The following is a 22,919-nucleotide window of genomic DNA, read 5'->3' as shown; positions in this document are numbered from 1 at the left end:
TTAGACAATTTTATTATAGCTGACCTTCACAAGAAAAGTCAATATACCCACAGACACTGTCAGATGCTGTCTGAATGTAATTATATGATGCCACACAAAGCGATTAGAGCTCTGAGTATTACCTTCCACAAATCCTGTATGACTTTTAACATTTACCTAAAATGGATGGTGGCAAATGCATATCGGCTTATGAAAGCGGGATGAGTAAATGCCCAACATTCCCCCTGACTGCACAAACTCATAGCTGTGTCTCTGGGGAAATCCATATGGGAAAGAACAAAGTCTCTTTTAACAGAGAGCAAAGCAGGGCCTGAGAAACCAGATGGCTTTGTTTTTCCCCCACCGATGAGCCAGTGCCGCAAGCAAGGTCGAGCCACTTTCAAAACACCAAGCCAAAGTGAAAGCAAAAATGGGTTGTTGTGTTTTTACACACTGTACCACCCATCTTAATACTAAAAAAACAGACTTATTCATGGCAGAGCAGACAGCACACACCTGATGAATCTCAGAAATGATTCTGCAAGCAGTCACACTGGAGAAAATGGCAACGTTCAGCAGTTGGAATGACAAATGGACATCACGGCACACTTTATAACATGGGCAGTTGACATGATGACATGTATGTAAATAAAAAAGGTCAGTTAATGAGCATACAATATCTACTGAAATTTAACTGTGGTAAGAAACTGTACCAATATACAGTAGTGGCCAAAAGTGATGTACAAATTTGTTGTAAAGGTGCAGTATGTAAGATCAACACCTAGTGGTTGAACTAGGTATTGCAGTTAATATTCAAAACACTTTTTCACCCGACCCCTCCTCTGACGACTCCACGCAAACCCAGGTTGCCAGATTGACAACATGAGCTAACGTACTAGACTGGAGCCTACATCTCAACTACAAACAACACATGACTCTTTTCCATGTTAAAGGAGTTTTTGTCCAAATCTTCACCTGAAACTTCCGTTTTAGAAACAGCTTCTATTTCCTGCAACTGAATGAACTACTGTGCTTTTTTCTGTGTTAAATGCTACTGATGTGAGTTTGAATGCCATTTTACGTTTTTTCTCAGATTTTGAAAATAAAAGTGCTCTGCATGTACTTATATTAAAGTTTAGATTCAAATTTTTACCATTTTGTTGAAGTGCAGTGAGTGCGCTATTCTGTGCTTCTGGTAGTTAAAAGTTTCTGTCGTATTGCCTCTGGTGCAGACAGTCAAATTACTTGTCATTGGAATCTTGTTGCGTTGCATGTTGTTAGGACATGCTGTTAAAATGAATGCTGCTCAGCTAATGTTTACGTTTGTAATATTAATACTATTTGCTAATTAAATACCACCTTGTGTATTTTTAGAACTCATTTTGAAAGCTGTACTTTAGAGTTTGTGTTTTCAGCTCTACCTGCATACACTGTAGCAGTCTTCGAGACTGAAATGAAATACGGTACTTTTTCCATGAAGGCAACCCGGAGTGCTTTGGCTAAAAGGCCAGTGGGCTGGTCATAGAGACCAAAACTAAGCCAGACATTCTGACACAGATTGCACAATTTCAAAGGAGAAAAACTGACTTTAGCATTGATTTTCAGACAAATAAGCATGTTTACTCAGAATGTTTCTTACATTTCTGCAAACATGGTACTTTATGCTTTAAAAGAGTTAAAAACTTACATGCAGCACCTTTAATGACAAAGTTAAAGGTGCAGTAGGTGATTGTCTTCTAAAACATTTGTTGTTGTGCTGGTTGAAAGTCTCCTCACAGTCCAATAGGAATGATTACAGTAAATGATCTAAATGTGTTTATATGTATTTTGATGTTTTGGGTAAGACATAAAACTAAAAAATGTTCATCCAATTAAATATTGTCGGGCCGACATCTCTCATAATTCCGATAAGTAGCTCAAACTGTCTGTCAACAAATGTAGATTTGGGCTTTTGCGCATCTCTGTTTATGCATATCTGCCATTAGCGCGTGCACGCCTGCATGAACACCGCGTGTTCACGTCACATGCACACAAGACAATCACGGTCGCGGTAAAATCAAAGGCTTAATTGAAACTTGTTAAGATTTGGAATCAATATTGAAGTTAGTTTTGCACGCTGGAGAAAGGACAACACCATGGCTGAAGTATTTCTGTTAGACAGGTAATGTTCTGTTTTAAAACTATTTTATTCATGCAAAGCTGATGTAGACTTTGCTGTTACGAATGGGTTATATGCACTAAAGTGTTGTTCAGCCACTGAAATCTCCCGGTGAAAGATTAATGTAGTATTATCAGTTTCAGTGTTTACAAATTCAGGAGTATTTTCAGTTTCATAATGGACTTTTAACAGCATCGATAATGTAGATTTTTATTTAGTTCAACAACAAAACATCAGTAAATAGCGCTATTCCGAGCTGAAGTTACTTTTATATTCACATTGGGTAATTTTTGATCAGTGACAGCCTCCTTATACTGTTTACCATGCTACTCTGAATATTCGCTCTGTAATAGCATGTAAGTGTGGTTTAGTAATAAGTGTAATTCCTGCACGCTGCCGGCCAAGCACTAACTACATTTCTAACTGGCGAATGACATGAACTAGTGGGTTGTCTGCTGTCGTGTCATGTTGTGCACGTTTCACGATTTTAGGAGGCGTGGCTTTGAAACACAGTCCCCCCCTGCCGTCCAAAGATAATATGCTGAGCGGTTAGCATTTTGGCAGATCACCTACTGCACCTTTAAAGCAAGATGAGGAAACACTAGGAAAAAAATATACTACGTTAAAGTTTTTAACTGACAAAAATATTTAACTTTATTTTTTTTAATAGTTAATATTTATTTAATTTTTTTGACACTACTTATATTATATTAGATATTTGCAAAAAATCCTCACGTACAGTGGGTTTTATTTCACTATGCAAAAAATATCACATAGAAATAATAATAATAATAATAATAATAGCTCAAAGAAAATAAAGTACACACTTAAATATATAAAAATAAATGTATTCATATTTAATTAGTTATCCTTTATAAATGATTAACGATTATTCTCCTGTGCATTTTTAAATCAGCATGTTATAACAAATGAAACATTTCACCAAGCAAATTGTTCTCCAAGCAAAACCCAACATGTTTAGAAAATCTACAACAGCGCATCAGTACGTTTAAACAAAGGGCAAACATGTTAATTTTACTACTATTTTTGTCACTAAAATATGCAATTATTTGATAAATGACTTGTTAATTTAATATCTTGCAAATGCAAAGACATTTAAATTTCCCCAAATGCTAAATTTTAACCTTACATTTTAAACATGTCAGCTTGTCAACTGCCCACATATTCTCACACACAGTGTGTTTACCTTCCTGGCCATAAGAGGCTGTGGAAGCATTGAGGACATCAGCTAAGAAAAGGGATAAAAGAAGAGGAAAGAGAATGAAAGAAAGAAGGGGGAGTGGAAAAAGGACATCACGCTACAGAGTGAAGGTGCCATCGTGAGAAAAGACCGTGAGAGGGTTAGTGAACAGGACAGAACATTCCACTGCATGTTTTAATAACTGCTGTCCATTTAGGTTGAAATAAAGGCCATGATGGCATAAGCTATGCAAAGTATGCTTACCGTCAGACAGCGACTCGTAATCGTAATCGTACTCGTCTTCCTCCTCCTCCTCTTCATCATTGTTTCCCAGTGGCGTTGTGCTGACTGTGCCGTTGTTGGCCTGAGCCTGCATGTGGGCAAGCTGATGCGCCTTTTGAAATGGGAAAAGTTAACAGTTAGGTCTGAAACTTGACTTGATTTGTTAGATGGATGCTTCATGGACAGCTTTGTTGATAGTAAAAATGTTTAACAGTTAGTCAGAAGCACACTGAAGCAGAGCAGATTTCTGCAGCACTGGAAAGTCTCTCATTCAAACATGTCCACACTTTCTCCACCATTTGCGAGCTTATTAAATATTTATTAAATTTGATTTGGCTTTCTGAAATGAGACGAGTACTTTCAGCTCAGCACAGGACACATGTTTAAATGCATTCTGCAGCTTTTTCTTGGAGGAAAATCAGAGCTGACAAATTTAAAGCACTGTTATGGAAACTCACACTTATATGTATACAAGCCTAATGCTTTAACACAATGCAACAGCTTGGCCAGGCAGTTTAACAATGGCATAAAAGATCCTCCAAGTATTGATCTAGCAATACTGTATCCAGTTTATATATAAAAACCTGGTGTGAATGCTAGGACGATATAGATTTTAATCATTCATCTTTAGTCTATTCTGTTTTTAATTCATTCATTAAAATGAAAGAATCAAATGAAGTTGAATGCATTTTCACTAAAGTTCTATTTGTTTTGTTCCAGTTACAACAGAATAATAAAGACGTGCTTTAAAATAATAAAGCTCTTTATAGTCTTGATGTGATGATGACTGCGGTCGCCTTCAGTTTGCTGCATCACTGTTCATTCTGCATGACAATGGAAATACTGCATGCAGACAAATGTGCAACTTACAAATATATTGTCTGACTGATGTACGTTTTTCCTTCCTTTCCTCTATCTTCCCTTCCTTTTTTCATCCTTCCTTCCTTTCATCCTTGTTTCTTTCTGTGCAACCTTCCTTTCTTTCCATCCTCCCTTTCCATTCATTCATCCATCCATCCATCCATCCTTTTTTCCCTTTCATTCCTTCCCTTACTTTTCCATCCATCCGTCCATCCTTGTTTCTTTCTTTACATCCGTCCTTTTTCTTTCCATGCATCCCTCCTTTCTATTCCATTCTTCCTTTATTCCTTCCTCTCTTTCATGCCATCGTTTCTTTCATTCTTTTTCTTAACATCCTTCCTTCCTATCTTTCTTACACCCTCCCTTCCGTTCTTCATTTGTTACCATCCTTCCTTTCTTTCTATCCTTGCTTTCTTACAATCCTTCCTTCCTTTCTTACATATTTGCTTTCTTACTATTCTTCCTTCCCATCTTTCTTACCACCCATCCTTCCTTCTTTACCATCCCTTTTTTCCTCTCACCACTCTTCCTTCCTTTCCATCCTTCCTTTCTTATAATCCTTAAGTCCTTTCTTCCTTCCTTTCATTCATTCCTGTCTATCCTTCCTTTTTCACAATCCTTCCTTCCTATCTTAGATATTTCCTTTCCTATCACCCTTGTTTCCTTTCTTTCCATTCTTCCTTTCTTACAGTCCTTACTTCCTTTCTTACATATTTCCTTTCTTATTACCCCTGCGTTCTTTCTTTCCATCCTTCCTTTGTTTCAATCTTTCCTTCCTTTCTTACATCTTATTTTTTTACAATCTTTCCTTTCTTTTCTTATCCTTTTTTCCATCCTTCCTTCCTCACAACCCCTCCTTTCTTTCTTAACAGCCTTCCTTCCTTTCTTTTCAACCTTTCTTTCCATCGTTCCTTTGTTTTTTCAGTCCATCCTTCCTTTCTTTTTTCCATTCATTCTTTTTTTACCATCTTTCCTTTCTTTTCTTTTTTTCTTACCATCCTTTCATTCTTTCCTTCCTTTCTCTTTATTTATAAAGCACTTTCATACAACTACCAATTGATCCAAAGTGATGTACATTACGGAAAGGCCAAGAGGTATAATAGTTGAAGCAAGAACTTTTTTTTTAAAACACAAAGCAGCTAGAGATAACAATCACTGACATAACAATAGATATAACGGACATTACAATAGATAAAAACAATAGGCAGCAAACAAGCAAAACAAAACAAGTAACACAACCAAGGAAACTAGTTACTTCATTCAGGAAAGGTTTGGTATAAATACAATGGGCAAGATAACTATAATAACCAAATAGTCTTAAAATTAGAGTTTACCCACAAATACAAATTGTGTCATTTACTCTTATTGCTTCTGTTTAACACAAAAGAAGATATTTTGAATATTGTTGAAAAGCGGAAGCCTGCGGTTTTCTAATATTTTATTTTCCTACAACAGATGTCAACAGTTACTGGTTGCAAGATTATTTACAATATCTTCATTTGTGTTCAAAACAAAAATGAAACTCAAATTTCTGAACAAATAAATACTGAAAAACTTTGGGTGAACCATCCTTTTAAGATCAGTTCGTGGCTAATTTACCTTTTGTTTGAGAATGTCAACAGGAGCCTGGTGAGCTTTTAACTTTTTATTCTTCAGGAGGATTTTCCCCCGGAGCTGAAGGGGAGACGGAAGCAAAGGCTCGTCCGCGAAATCACTTTCAAACAGAAACTTGGTCACCAGCTTCTCACCAAACACCATCTAAAGAGCAAAACACACAAAACACATTCACCTTCTACTGGAAACAGACTCTTTAAATGAGCAGGAACTAATGGACTAATTAATTCTGATTTAGGTTGCAGACATGTACCTTAAAAATCTCAGCCATTTTGCGCTGCTGTGGTAAGGAGCAGTGGTTTTCAATGGACAGAATCACAGGCATCTCTGAGTTCACAAATGCTGCACGGTTGATGGCCTCTACAACATCCTACAGGACACAAGAGCATTTTCACATGTTCAATACTTATTTTCCCCGCTGTATGTGGTCATATATTTTTAAACTAATAATTGATTGAACTGACAGAAACATGATATATGTATATTATTCTAAGGATACGAGATGTCTTATATCGCATTATGAATTTTTTTATCATGAGGTCCAGGCTTAACACATAAAATCAACAGAAGTCTTGGTTTCTAAACAGACCTTGAAAGGAATCTTAGTGGTAAGAGTATGTCCATGGTAAATAACAGGCATGCCGTCATCCCCATCCCAGCAGTCCAACTCAACGCTGCGACAACCCTGCAGCAACACCTGCGACAGACGCCATAAAACACACGAGCTCTGCATTCACTTCTACAGTACGGCATGTGAAAGGAGATATATTTATGGAGAGTATTGTGAATGGCTGTGGATTTGACTTCGGATCGGGTTCAGGATAAACAGAGATGTGCTGCAGATGTACCTGGCTGTAGAGCTCGACTGAAGACTCTCCCTTCAGCTGATGCCCCGTCAGGTATGTGTTATGAGAGGACTCGATGTAATAGTAAGACAGCGGATGCTGGAGCTCATCCAGGTTCACTTGAGACTCCTCATTTTTGGAGGCAAAGTTGTCCTTGTCCATTAGAAACCTTGGAGAGACATATTAACTTGGTAACACTATACAATGAGGTTGTATTAGTTAATGCATTTACTAACATGAACAAACAATGAGCAAGATATTTATTTCAGTATTTGTTCATGTTGTTTAATGCTATTTAACATGTAATTATTGGTATTTAACATGTAATTAATGTTATTTAACATGTAATTATTGTTATTTAACATAATTGTTGTTATTTAACATGTAATTATTATTATTAACATGTATGTATTGTTTTTTAAGATGTAATTTTACATGTATGTATTGTTTTTTAAGATGTAATTAATGTTATTTAACATGTAATTAATTTTATATAACATAATTAATGTTATTTAACATGTAATTAATTTTATATAACGTAATTAATGATATTTAACATGTAATTAATTGTATTTAACGTGTATTAATTATTATTTAATGTAATTATTGTTATTTAACATGTATTTATTGATAATTCACATGTAATTATTGTTATTTACCATGTAATTGTTGTTATTTAATATGTAATTATTGTTTTTTAACATGTAATTATTGTTGTTTAACATGCATTTATTGTTATTTAATGTAATTGTTGTTTAACATGTAATTATTGTTATTTAACATGTATTTATTATTATTTAACATGTAATTATTGTTAATGTAATTATTGTTATTTAACATGTAATTATTGTTATTTAACATGTAATTATTGTTATTTAACATGTAATTATTGTTATTTAACATGTAATTATTGTTATTTAACATGTATTTATTGTTATTTAACATGTATTTATTGGTATTTAATGCAATTATTGTTATTTAACATGTAATTTAATGAAAATACAGTTGTTCATTGTTAGTTCACGTTCATGCATAACGCATTAACTAATGTCAACAAGTGTGAATTTAGATGTGTTGATATTAATAAATGCTGTTCAAGTGTTGTTCATAATTATTTCATATTAGTAAACACATTAGGTAATGAAACCTTATTGTAAATGTGACCATTAACTTTAGGTCATGCAGCAGAGATTACATAAAGCGAGTAGATTATCGAGATATGCCAAAGTATTGTGTTTCTGAAAGTGCTGCTCCACGTTATACTGTCAAATACGTTTAATAAAAGCAAACCTGGCGAATCCTTCAAACGACATCCACCCCATCTGACGCATGTTTGAAGAAGGCTCAAATTTCTACAGAAACAAAGAAAACAAATTAAAAGTTATTACATTGGCATGCATATCATTAGACATCTCGTGCTGATTTAAGAGCTGGTGAGATGTTAATATCGAGCTGTCAGTCAGCGACTCTTGTTCTTAATAAAGGAGAAATCAATTGTCAGTGTTGTTAACGGTAAATAATGACCCACCGCTGATACCTTTAAAACCATGCCAGACCCTTTACAGAGCTCTGAAACTATTTTCCTTTTTGACAATAAAAGGTTTAATATACATAACATTAAAAAGAAATGGACTTAATACAGAATGACATGTCTTACAAGGTTTAAAACAGTTAGACAAGACAAGAGACAGACTGAAAGTTTTAGGCAGACAAAATGTGTATGTTTTTTCTTATACGATGTTATACTAGGCAACGCAGTGGTGCAGTGGATAGCACGTTCGCCTTACAGCAAGAAGGTCGCTGGTTCGAGCCTCGACTGGGTCAGTTGGCATTTCTGTGTGGAGTTTGCATGTTCTCCCCGTGTTTATGTGGGTTTCCTCCGGGTGCTCCGGTTTCCCCACAAGTCCAAAGACATGCGGTACAGGTGAATTGGCTATGCTAAAAATTGACCGTAGTGTATATGTGTGAATGAGAGTGTGTAGATGTTTCCCAGTGATGTATTTAAAACATAAGCTGGATAAGTTGGCGGTTCATTTTGCTGTGGCGACCCCAGATTAAAAAAAGGGACTAAGCCGAAAAGAAAATGAATGAATGAATGAATGATGTTAAACTACAATATGTTATACTACTTTTAAATGACACAATGTAATGCAGGTCCTAAAAAATGATGATTGGTGGTAAAATAAAAAGGTTTGTTTTGAGTATTAGCTGGTTTGTATCTCACTAAATGATCAATGTGGTTACCTACAACTCTATAAATGAGTACAACTAAATATAATTATCAATTTTTAAGCATAAAATAACCAGTCAAAATAACAAAAAGCATGTTTTGGGTATGCTTATGTTCATTTTTAGACAACACTGCCAATGTTTTAACTTGAGTTATTTAATAGTGCTATAACATTTCACAATTGTACAATTTGTACTGTATTTTTTTAAATGAAATCTATGTGATAAACAGCCTTGGTGAGCAGGATGAGGTTATTTTAAAACATAAAAATATCTAATTTATTTTTATTATATCCTCTTCCTAATCCATTTTTATTAACTATATACCATTTCTCCAAAAAAAAAAAACAAGCAATAATATATCATTAAAAAATAAGACTTATTGTACAACAGGAACAAGAACAAGAACTTTGTACAGGAATAACAGTGCAATCTGTGCATTAGAATAGTCCTTTTATTTACTTTCCCTGGCGATGGCGTAATGATGACATTTTTAATTTCAGCTGCGTGAGGCTTAAATAGTTTTTAAATGAAGAGTATGATTAAGAGCGCGTCACGTTTTCTTCGTAAATTTCTGACTGAAAACTGGACAAATGGTGGATTGGATTATATGTTGGTGAAAATTGATTGCGCTGGGTTTTTCAACACATTTCTAAACACAATAGTTTTAATAACTCATCTCTAATAACTGATTTATTTTTATCTTTGCCGTGATGACAGTAAATAATGTTTGACTAGATATTTTTCAAGGTACTTGTATTTAGCTTAAAGTGACATTTAAAGGCTTAACTGGGTTATTAGGGTAATTAGGCAAATCATTCTATAATGATGGTTTGTTTTGTAGACAATCAATGTTACTTAAAGAAGCTAATAATAATAATATAATAATATCTTAAAATGCTTTTAAAAAATGAAAACTGCTTTTCTGTAGCCCAATATAAATGTAAATCGACGTTTATAGATTTGATCAGTGCAATCTACAGTATAAGCCTTGCGTTCAGAGAGCTCTTTTCCCCCTCACCTGTATGATGCTGAGGATCTCATCATAGCTCAGATGTTCTCTCTGACAGTTGACCAAGAAATCATTGAGCTGCGAGATGGCCAGTCCCAGCACACCCAGCGATGAATTCTCCACTCCAGTGCCATTGGTCACAATACTGGCAGCTGCGATGGCGTCTGAAATCTGCTTCTGGTTTTCAGACATTTGCTGGCGGGTGCGAATGAAAAGGCCCAGGTCAGAGCCGTTGCGAGTGAGGAGATCTGTAGAGAGACCATTTTTGTAAATCGGTCTAGATTACAAAGCTACACTGGGCTGAAAATGATCGTATTATTCGCACATGCTCACCCAGATCTGGCTGCAGTCCGGTTAGCTTGTCGTCAATCCTAAGTGTGGTGTAGAGGGGGACAGACTCAGGGCCAGAGCGACTGCAGGGCACGGCGTAGGTGTCGAATAGTTCCTTCAGATCCTTACGACTGCGAATGCTGGAGACACAAGCAGACATTTTCAGAATCAGCATCAGAAAGAGCTTTATTGCCAGGTATGTTTACTTATGTAAGGAATTTATTTGGAGGTTTCCACAGTCCTAAAACGCACATAATAAAGTAATATGAAAAAATAACAATAAGAAAATAAGAAGTAAAAAGAGAATAAAAATGGGTTTGAGAAGCAATAGGGACACAAAATTGGGGAAAATTTGCATAAATTTAGGCCCTATGGGGATACAAAAATCCAGGAAATAATAAGATTGTTTAAAATTTGACTTCTGACCAAACTAAAAATTGAAAGTAATTAATAAATAAACTTTATGAACTGTTTGTGCCGAATAATTCATTTATTCATTTTCTTTTTGGCTCAGTCCCTCTATTAATCTGGGGTCGCCACAGTGGAAAGAACCGCCAACTTATCCAGCATATTTTTTTATGCAGCGAATGCCCTTCCAGCCGCAGCCCAACACTGGAAAACATCCATACACACTCATTCACTACGAACAATTTTATCTTTCCCAATTCATCTGGATAAAACAAAACGAACATGCGGAGAACATGCAAACTCCACACAGAAACGCCAACTGACCCAGCCGAGGCTTAAACCAGCGACCTTCTTGCTGTGGACAATCGCGCTGCCCACTTAGAACTTTAATTTATTTAACCTTGCTATAGGGTATATGCCGAGCCAGTGCTGTTCCCATGCTGATACACTTCCGGTGACCTGTTATTATTGTGAACTTTTTCCCATTTTATACGGTTCCTTATACAGCATCGATGTTGTAATGTCATTAAAATACATTCAGTTAAATAAACTTTAGCATTTATTTGGTTGCTCAAGCGTAAAACGAGACAAAAAGCTGTTTACTCGCACGCGCCTGTCAGAATCGGCTGGCTAACGCAGAAGCTCCATTGAATATACCGGGGTAAAATAAATGCTCATATTATAAAGATATGGCGGGGGAAATGTAATTTAATGCAGTGCTTCTTGTACAATCTGAGACCCACTTTATATCGGATATCACTCAGCCAGTGGAGATCGCTGATTATTAAAGAAAACAGACCTTAAACGCAGCGGATTTTGCATTGGCATTCAATTCGTCGGAAGCGCTTAACCCAGGTTACAGGCAAATTAAAAGTCCTATTAGCATGCTTCGGCATATACCCCATTTTTGAGCCTGCACGCACAGTTACTGGACCTAGTCTCACACACTGACACGCAGACTCTCCCGCTATGTACACTGTAAAGCTATATTATGTGCAAACTAAAATGTAAATTAAGTACAGTATGTTGTTAAATAAATAGGTGCATGTGTGTGTAAATAGTATTGTGTTTATTAGTGTTTTTTAGCAACTTCGAGATTTGCCTGATTTAAAATACAAGCAGTTCATTTAATTTAATTTACGACGAATGTGTGTTCTACCTAAAAGATTTGAAGAGCTCCACAAATTCGACAAAGCTCATGATGCTGTCGGAGATCATGAGGTCCTGGAAACCTCTGAAGCAGCCTTTCCCTCGACCGTGCCAGCTTCGACTGCTCCAGGCCCTGAAATAAAACAAACATAATAAAAAATTTAGAAAATGCTTTTAGCACATGCATCAAGACAAGCAATTCAATTTATTCTTGACCAAATGGATTTGTTCTTTCCTGTCAATTTAAGACATGCCAAATTAAGAGTCCACTCAAAATATCCTAGTGTCTATAGATTTATGAGTTTGAGTAAAACCTTTTTTTTTTATTCTGTACACTACTGATGTTCAAAATCAAAGGTTCATTTTCAATTATAAAACATTTGTTATTGTGAACAATTATCATTTGTAAAAAGCTCTAAATGACAATATTTGGATTTGAGAAATTAAAGTCATATTTTTTCACCCCTTTATGAAATACATTTAACATAATTAATTGAATGCATTTTACTGTACCTAATAAACTGTAAATAAATAGGAACATATTTTTAAAGAGGTCCATAGATGTTTGTGTGATGATCAATATTAATATACAAAACAGCAATTTTTATGAAAAAATGCCTTAATCAAAGTCTCTAGCCGCGTCTCAAATGGCACACTATACACTCATGCACTATGTACTTATGCACTTACACACTCAACAGCATAGTATATGTGTGTAGTGTTGTGCCAAATGGCATACGAATGTTTTTTTTACTAAGCGGAAATTCAAGCCGTTTCCATGATGACGTTTGACGTTTGCCAAATCAGTGAAATAAACGACCATCAAACTATCAAACAATACCTGCCGTGAGTATAACCGCATTCACCATCGGGAGGCGCTATAATCACTCCCGTAGGAGAATTTTTCTTTCACAATCCAAAATAAATAAAGTTATCCAACATGTGCGCCCGATAGCTCCGCTCCCTTCCACTACGTGAGCAAAACTGCAATCGTTGAGTGCGTGAAGTTTCCAACATTACACAATTCATTTTAACGGCTGAATACGGGCATCATCCGGGTAATTAAAGTGCACTTATTATTTTTAGAGTTTTCAGTGTGAACACACAACTTACAGGCCTACTACAAAATGGCATAGAATAGTGCATACACATGCGATTTAGGACGCAGCTTCTGAATTAGTTTTAACGTCTTTTTAAAGCTTAAGTGGATGGATACACACTATTAAAATGATCTTCATTTGTGCTGTAAAGATGAATCATGAAAGCTTTATGGGTGTGAAACAACATGAGTAAATATATGATTTTAAAATGTATATTTTATGGTGAACTTTGTGATCTCTTAGCCCTCAAACACTCGTTTTCTTTTAAAATTTCTTTCAATTTTGATGGAAAATAAAATCCCTTTTTATTTTATTCAATATTTAATTCTTTAATATCAATATATTCATTCATTCTTTGGTTTTCTTTTTCAGCTTAGTCCCTTTATTATTCTGGGGTGGCCAACTTAGCCAGCATATGATTTACGCAGTGGATGCCCTTCCAGCTGCAACCCATCATTGGGAAACACTCTCATACGCACTCATTCACACTCATACACACAATGGACAACTTTAGCTTACTCAATTCACCTAAAATGCTTGTCCACCGGAGGACACGGAAGAAACCCACACGAACACGGGGAGGACATGCAAACTCCACACAGAAATGCCAACTGACACAGCCGAGGCTCGAACCAGCGACCTTCTTGCTGTGAGGTGACAGCACTACTTACTGCACCACCGCGTCACCTTCAATATATTCATTCTCCTTCAACTTAGTCCTTTATTTATCAGGGGTCGCCACAGCAGAATGAACTGCCAACTAATGTAGCATATGTTTTACACAGTGGATGCCCTTCCAGCTGCAACCCAGTACTGGGAAACCCCCATACACTCTCACACTGATACACACACACACACACACACACACACACACACACACACACACACACACACATTCGCTAAGGCCAATTTAGTTTATTGAATTCACCTATAGCGCAAGTCTTTGAATTGTGGGAGAAACCAGAGTCAATATCAATATATATTTTCAAGAAATGTGGCAGAAGTAAAACAAGGTTAAATACTGACTTAACTGCATTTTTCTGTTTGCATCAATTTTTGCGAACAAACATCAGAAAAATAAAGGATCTAAATAATCCATAAAAGAATTAAACTCAGTGATTAGTTTTTCTGAAGTGTAAGTGGTCTTACCCTGGCTGACTCTTGAGGTTTGTGGGGAGGATTGGGGAGGAATGTGGACGTGTAGGGGTGGAGGAGTTTGTGCAAAAGGAGGCAACAGAAGAAGAGGTGGAGGAGGACGAGGAGGATCCCGGAGACTGGCCTTTGTTGTTGGATAAGGAAAATGGTCCAGGTTGGCTAAAGGTACTGCAGTCCTCTATGGAGACATTCAAACATGCAACTCTTAAAGGGTTAGTTCACATAAAACTGAAAACTCTGTTAATAAATATTCACCTGCAAGTCATTCCAATATCTCGAGACCTTCAAACATCGTCAGAACACAAATTGAGATATTTTAGATGACATCCAAGAGCGCTCTCATTCTCCATATCCAGCAAAGGTCCAGAGACGTTCAAAGTCAAAACATTCCTTCTGACAATCATACGAAGCTCTAAAAACACTTAGTGTGCTTAAATAACAGTAAAAACAACTTTGTTTGCCTTTGTCTTCTCCATCAGATCAGAATGTGTATTTACTACAGGTAATTCAATGCTTGTGTGTTGCACTGCTGACTCTGATGGCAATACAAAGTCATGTAGATCAAGGGTGCTCAATCCTGTTCCTGGAGATCTACCTTCCTGTACAGTTTAGCTCCTACCCTGATCAAACCCACCTGAACCAATTAATTAGGACCTGAAATCCACTTGATAATTACAGACAGGTGTGTTTGATAAGGGTTGCAACTGAAATCTGCATGAAGGTAGATCTCCAGAAACAGGATTGGCCACCCCTGATGTACATAGTAAATTTACACCCTGATGAGTCAAATTTACAGTTGATTTTGGAGCTTCGTACGATTACAGTTGTTTTGACAATGTTTTCTGAACATCTCAGGACCATAGATGTGTATGTATTATGAAAGAGCTCTCAGATTTAATCTAAAATATTGTTATTTGTGTCCCGACAGATTTTTAAATGAACTAACCCTTTAAAACATCCCAAAATCACTTATTTACACACTAAAGTCTTCTAGAAAACTGCTGGTAATTTAGCTGGAATAGATGCCATTCTCAGCAATCTTCAAAAACGATGACAGAAAAATCAGCAACACAAAATCTTACCAGCCTCTTCCTGCTCAACATTTTCCAGAGCATCTGACTCTCTCCTCCCCAAAGTCTCTTTGCAACTCCTGGTCTTGCGTGCGGTCATCTCATCATCAGTTCCATCGCCACTGTCCCCCTGTGGACACAACAGTGATGTAACCCAGCGAGAAAAAAAAAAAACACACTGTTGCCTCGCGGTGCTTCTCTACTCACCCTGACTAAGGCCTTTTTCTTTTTTTTGACATTGGAGTTGATGCCCAGTGGACTGTTCTTCTGAGCCGAGTTCTTCTCTGCACCTCTGCTGGCGGATCCAGGGCCGCTAGTTCCCATATTCCAGCGTCTCCCTCCGAACAGCTCGATAGCATGAGCCAGTGTAGGTCCTTCAAATCTACCATCCTCCTAAAAAAAAAACAAAAAAACAATATATTACAATATATTATGTTTTACAACAATATATAAAAGCCATCTTTAAAGAGCCCCTATTATGGGTTTTTGAAAATGACCATCCATGCAGTGTATAACACAGCTCCAAGTGAATGAAATCATCCAGCAGATGTTTAAAAGCAAAAGTGCACCTAGTTTAAAAACACAATTTTTTAAAATAAAATATTTAACTTAGAGATTAAATGATTCGTTGTTTGTCTGGATTTTTGCCTGCCCGTATCGACATCAACACAAAACAATATTAAATATGATGTGTCGCGCCTTTCCCTTCAAACACTAGCAGACTGCAGGTGTGTGTGGGACTGACCATGACTGAAGATGAGTGAACATTGAGTGAATGTTCTGGTGTTAAATATATAATAATCTACTCTGCAATGGGAAATTCATCGGCCACTTGTTAAAGGAAGGATCAAAAAAAGGACTATTGATGTATGGGACTTTGTCTGAGCTTGACAGGAACTTTACAGTACACAGTTCATGGACCAGTTTCTTCCTCTAATTCACAAGTGTAAGTAAGTGCAATTAAAATGGTTGCCTCCTTTTCTCTAGCTTGCTAAATATGTATTTAATTGTGTTTGGTTACGTGTAATGTAATGTACTTGCTTGTACAGTATCTGGTTAATTATTTAACTCTCACACGTTAAAAACGAGACATGCCGCTCTCTTTACAGATTTAAATGCGTTTGTAAGCTTGCGATCGTTGAGTTTTGTCATTGCTATGGCCAACGTCAGCTGTTCCAACCTGTGCGACGTTTAAAAGTAGTTCAGCTTTTGCCGTTGTGTGGATTAATACTGAATGTGTATCCTTGTTTTTACTTATGGTTACGAATAGAGCAATATGCTGGTGTTAAACTGCATTGGGCTCACACATATACTCTGCACTCTAGCTACTACAACTGTTGATAAGCTGTGGTGGGCGTTTCTCTCTGTCTCATGCTGAACGCAGTCAACCAATCACAACAGACTCTGTCATCATACAAATCAGCGCAGATTAGTATAGTGCTAAGGAGGGGTTTAGAAACAAATGAATCACTGAACAAATCATTTAAGAGTGACTGGGAAAATTAGGTAAAAATAAATGCATATTATAAGAGAATGGAAGTGTTTTTTGACCTTGTATACTTATCAGCCTGTTGTTGGATACCCCAAAATTAAAATATGACCTTTTTTAATGCATAATAGGGGCTCTTTAATAATAACTGGCAACAGCAATGGATGGAAGTTAGCCTCCAAATAAGAAAACTGTGCATCATCTGATCAAAAATGACAGTAGTAGAGTTATGCTACAAGTAAACAGTGCAGAGCAACAATATTGAAAAGTGGAATATGTTGGTGTGATGAGAACTTTATAAAGACCTCCAATGTTAACTTTGATTCTACACTGAGGAGAAGACAACATGTAGGTTACCCTAGACCACAAAAAAAAAAAATTCAAAAACAAATCTTGAAATTGAGATTTATACATCACATGAAAGCTGAATGAATATGGTAGGACAATGACTGATAACTATTTGAAAATCTGGAAATCTGAGGGTTAAAGTCTGTTTGAAAGCAAAATTTACAATGCTTATTTTGCTAATGCGTTTTTTTATTCTTTAGGTGAACAATTTATTCTTAAAAATGTATCCACTAACACACAACAAAAGTTTGTTTTGGTAATGTTCAATCAAAGTCTTACTATTTGATTTATGCTGGCGTCAGTTTGATGGCTTTAGTCGCAATATTATTAACCACATCCCTCCTGACTATTAAATTGCTATGTAAGATTGAGCAAAAAGAAAGCCCCGCACCCCACTCAATAACCAGCTTCTGTTGGAAGTACATCACCATATTAAAAATAAAGTTCTCAGCAACTTTCAAGTTTGCCTAAATGAAGTGCTTAGCAATTCTCATTACTATTGCTCAATAATTTTGGGTAACACTTTACAATAAGGTTTCATTAGTTAATGCATTTACTAACAATGAACAAATAATGAGCAATACTTATACATCATTTATTTATAATAGTTCAACATTTACTAATGCGTTATTATTATCATTACTCTCATTATACCATTATTCTATATTTTCATTAACCAGCGTTAACTAACATGAACAAATATTGTAATAAATGTATTGTTTACTCTTTGCTCATGTTAGTAAATGCATTAACTAACGGCTGTTTCACACCGCAAGAGTCAGCGGCGCGTGAGCAGAGCAGCTCTTCGGCAGCTGCTGCAGAGATCAACCTATCTCTGTCTATTCTATCTAGTTACCCATGTCTCTCTATTTACAAATACACTTTTTAATCTTTTCATCTGCACCAAGGCCCCTCCTTTGCTGTTTCTTTAACCTGCAAATGTTTATTTTACAAATTTTATAGATCAAATAGTACTGTATGCTTCTCAAGCTAACTTATATGAGAAGTGTCTACAGTCAGAGGACAATCGCCTGTGATATCATGTCATTTGTTTTTTGATTATCAAGTTGCCGTAGACCTAGTTATAATAATATTTATACAATATAGTTATAATGATATTTATACATGATCAAACTAGTGTTACTTTCTCCGCTTCAGTGATGTCCAGCGGCAGAATAACAGCTCATTAATTCATGCTCGTGCAGAGGATGAGACGGACAAAAGTAACCAATGCATGCCATTCTTTTACTTATTTTCGTGTTGTCAGATTCACAGTGCAAACAGCTCCCGGTAGGAATAACTCGAGTGAACATAAAACAAAGCCGATTAAAACTTTCTTGCTCTGCTCAGCTGCACAGAACACAGCGAGCTCACATCATCCAGCATGCGTGTCGAACTACAATACCCACAATACACTTCGCTATGGGCTACAAATCCCGTAAATATTCTATTTCCCCTCTCCTACAACACTAGTGTGCAACTTAAGCAAAACTGATAGTAAAATTGTTTTACATTTGGTTTTGTAGTTCGGGCCTAAATAAATGTTTGTTGCCGTGTTTAATCGTTTTAAGTTCATTTGAATGACTATATATAAACCATTTGACATTATTAACACATTTATTGGGTAAAACTGCTATACTTTTCACAGTCATTCAATGTGTTTTGGTCATTATCAATGCACTGTCACTTTAATTAAGCGTGAGCAGCGCGTCAAAAATAGACCCAGCGCCGAAACTATCGCTGCACTGCTGCTTCGGCAACGCTCACGCCTCGCTCTGACGCGCTGCTGCTGCGTGCGGTATGAAAGCTCTAATCTGTTAACATGGACGGCGAAAACACACGCGCTGCTCACGCTCTGCTCACGCGCCGCTGACGCTTGCGGTGTGAAACAGGCGTAAGTGTTACCTAGTTTTGATATATTTACAAATTTACAAAATGTCTTCATGGAGCATGATCTTTAATTAACATTCAAATGATTTTTGGCATAAAATAAATATCTGTCTTTTTGACCCATGTAACGTATTATTGGCTATTACCCGTGCAACTCTGTACCTAAACGCGGCCTAAAGTGGTTTAAAATACCAGTTTAAAATCTGCTGATGTCATCAAAATTTCTAGACCAGCATAACCAATAAATATGCAAGCTCCTGTAAAACCAGCAGGATGGTTGTTGTAATATTTTTTGCCATCTTTACAGTGATAAGGGGTAAAAAGTGTTAATATGAAAAAAATCATAGCATTACACATTTTTAGTACTATACTAAGTTTTATATCCTGTTCTCACTTGGATTAAATGCATCAGTTAAATTAACAGATGTGAAGTGTGAACATACCTGGTACAAACTAACATATTGCTTTCTCAGCCATTGCAGTCTCTGGTCAGGGAATTTCCTGATCTTCCTAATAGAGTTCAGCAGCTCCTGGAGGCCCTCGTGCAGCATGCGAGCCGTGTGTTTCGGGGCCACAAAGTGCAGGAGCCTGTTGTCTGTGGTGTGAAGTCCATATAGCAGCGTGACACCATTTTCACCAGGATTCATGTTACACAGTTTGTGCTGCAGGCAGACATAGTTGACGTCCACTCCAGGGTGACCCATAAACACAGCCTTCACCACATTAAGATCCAGGAGCCCGTCAGAGAGTCCGCAGTGAACAGGTTGGCCGATGTGTAAGTGGTCTGGGGATGCTGGATGTCCCATGAAGGTTCTAGCTCTTCCATATAGGCTGCAGCTACTGTGGGGTTTGCACCAGGTGAGGAAGCAGTTATCGGGCTGTAGACGGAGAAGACAGCGGGCGGTGAGGTGGCTCTCGGGGTCGTAGTGGATGACGGTTGCTCCTTGGAGCAGGAACTGATGGATATCCGGCTGAAGCGACAGAACGTACCAGGGAATGAGCTCAGTCCCATGGCTAAAGGGTCCGCGAACATCTTCGGTGGTCTGGAGGTCTACAACATCCTTAACTGTCTCAAGTGGGTCCCCTTCAGAGTCTGAGAGGTCGCCGATTGAAAACCTACAAAGATGACATGAAGCAGGTGAAGCAGAGATAAAGGATCGGAGACTGAATAAACAAAACTCTGACTGGGAAACTTCTCAGAGTCTTGGAAGAGGTAATGGCGTATTAGTCTTGCAGAAGCATTCAAGATTAAAGTGCACTGTCTGTCTATAACACATAAGAGTAAGAGAGATATTTCACTCAAAATCGAAAATGACCTCATCGTTTATTCTCACTCATGAGGTTTTAAACCTTTAGGAGTTTCTTTCTTCTGTTGAACACAAAGGAAGATATTTTGAAGAATGCTGGTTGGTGGTACCAATCGACTTTAGTGCTTTCCACAGGTTTGAAATATACTTGCGGTGTTAGCAGAGTTGAAACGCACCTTTTACCCACAACACATGGTTTATTTATTTATTTTTTTAGGGGTTTTTCACCTTTATTTTGATAGGACAGTAGAGAATTCAGACAGGAAAGCACTGGGAGCAGAGAGAGGGAAAGGATCGGCAAAGGACCTCGAGACGGGAATCGAACCCGGGTCGCCACGAGCACACTGGTGCTATATGTCAGCGCGCAGTACCACTAGGCTACCGGCGCCGACCACAACACATGGTTAACTACAAAAAAACTTTTAACAATATTTTTATACATACACAGGGCCGGATTAACGTAAGGGCTAGGTGGGGCTGAAGCCCCAGGGCCCACGGAAGAAGGGGGCCCTTTATTTGCTAAAGAATGAATTTGCGTTGTGACGCGGGAAATGCCTCTTAGGGGTTATGATTTCTCTCGTCGATAATGTGAAGTAGTATTCCTTTCGGTTCGCTGCTGTTCAAAATCAGTGAGTACAGGTAATAAACTGGGGCTCGGAGTGGCTGTAGCCCAATCAGAACATTGAATAGGCCTGTTTTAGTCACCCATAAGAAGGATCAGATGTCCCAATTTCCCCAGCAGTCCCTTTTTAGGCACTACCGCGAGAACCTTCCTGTGAAAGGCAGGCAAACCAAGCTCATTGTAGAACAAAAAACTAAATTCAAACAGTCTTCATCATTGATATACTTGTACATGTAGCAACAGAAGCTGGGATCAGCGGAATCATACTGAATGGACTTATAACTAAAGCGATGTCTCGGCAGCAATCCTTCTATCACACAATATAACAGAGACAGTGCGCAAACAAGTCAAATAGCCTAGACAAGCAGTTATCAAGACATCCATCGTTGCGAAGTATCTATCTCAAGAAAACTTTTTATGCATGTTTACTTTGCCCCTTTTATGAAAATAACATTAGTAATATGGAGCAATAAAATATTGGCTCTGGCTTTCATTAGACAATATATCTAATGCAATAAATAAATCAAATAAACAAAGTAGAATAAGGATGCTAGCCTTTTGTAACTCAAAAGACCACAATAAGCTATTTTAAACATTAGAGGCATGGATATTAAAGATATTATATCATGAGGGCTTTATGGTCAGTTAAAGTTCTAAAGAACATTTTAAAAGGTAAACCCCAATTCAAAGTTTTTATCAAAAAGAAACTGATTTAGGAAGTATTGGAAATAAAAGTTCATATTATGCAACTACTTAATGTTGTGTACTTACAGGCCTATTTTAATAAAATAGAAAAATATATAATAATCAAATGATGGAAAATTAGAAAATAGTATTAATTAGTAAATAACAATAACAATAACAACAACAACATTTTATATATATATATATATATATATATATACACACACACACACACACGCGCACACGCACACGCACACGCACACGCACACGCACACGCACACACACACGCACACACACACACACACACACACACACACACACACACACTTTTGTGAGGTAAAAAAAAGGGGGATTTGCATTTTGGATTTGCTATAACCCCAGAACCCAATGTGTTCTTAATCCGGCCCTGGTTATACACTGATTTCTTTTCAATGGGTTAAAGTTTTTTCCAGAAATCCGCTATTTGTTTTATTTTTATTCTATTCAGGAGCCATGTGGACACACTGACAGGCAAAATCTGCTGCTGACATTTTGTAAAGTATTGCCAAAGCATGTTACATGAGCATAAAATATGTATTGCCAAATGAAAAAATACAGCAAATGAGAAATAAATGACATAAAAAAATAAAAACATATGGAACAAAAATCTCTAAAAAGTATGATAATTATTAGAATAAAAAGTGTTGGTTTTTAAATAAGGCAAATGAGTTAAATAAGCATTTCTAGCGGTGTACTTATATTTTGCAGCCAGTTTAGATGTCATTTCGTTCTCTCTGAGTAAGTAGAAAAGTTTATCTGAGTGGTTTAGATCAAAAAGTTAATTATACAATGTTTCTCTCTGTCTTGCGGCTGTGCATGTGCTGTCAGCTGTGAAGCCAAATCAGTAAATAACGCTTAAAACAAAAATGATAGTGGCTTAGAAAGTGAAACCAAAAGCCGAATCCCAGATATTTTAGGAGATTTAGAAACCCCGGACAGACGCCCCAAAAAGGCACGTCTTTGTAGGTCTCTGCAGAGCATGTGAGATTATCTGTGGAAGTGTTGACAGTCCTCGCACACACAACGAGAAGTAGGAAAGGTGTAGGGAGAGAGGACATTTTCAACTAGTTAATCAATCAGGGATGTTTGGCTATTGGGTGGATACAAAAAAAAAGTGTAAAAGGATGATAATAATAAAAAATAAATG

At 37.0% G+C, this 22,919-nt stretch overlaps 1 protein-coding gene across 51 annotated transcripts in view; it reads right to left on the bottom strand.

The window, feature by feature from the left end:
- plce1 (phospholipase C, epsilon 1) overlaps positions 1-22,919 on the bottom strand; it is a 159,939-nt gene that overhangs the window by 27,151 nt on the left and 109,869 nt on the right. For 26 of the 51 annotated variants that reach the window (XR_012387665.1, XR_012387660.1, XR_012387666.1 and 23 more), the window contains 14 exons: positions 19,564-20,236; positions 15,601-15,786; positions 15,406-15,523; positions 14,318-14,501; positions 12,079-12,201; positions 10,515-10,651; positions 10,191-10,429; positions 8,231-8,292; positions 6,944-7,109; positions 6,685-6,792; positions 6,349-6,465; positions 6,081-6,239; positions 3,603-3,732; positions 3,345-3,386 (listed from right to left, as the gene is read on the bottom strand). Coding sequence is in view for 35 of the 51 variants with exons in the window: in XM_021480151.2 (XP_021335826.1) it covers positions 3,345-3,386; positions 3,603-3,732; positions 6,081-6,239; positions 6,349-6,465; positions 6,685-6,792; positions 6,944-7,109; positions 8,231-8,292; positions 10,191-10,429; positions 10,515-10,651; positions 12,079-12,201; positions 14,318-14,501; positions 15,406-15,523; positions 15,601-15,786; positions 19,564-20,236 (2,444 nt within the window). In the remaining 16 variants the exon portion in view is untranslated. 51 annotated transcript variants of the gene reach the window in all.

This window comes from Danio rerio, chromosome 12, assembly GCF_049306965.1.
Source record: "Danio rerio strain Tuebingen ecotype United States chromosome 12, GRCz12tu, whole genome shotgun sequence".
Lineage (NCBI taxonomy): Eukaryota > Metazoa > Chordata > Actinopteri > Cypriniformes > Danionidae > Danio > Danio rerio.
This window is presented reverse-complemented; position numbering and strand designations above follow the sequence as displayed.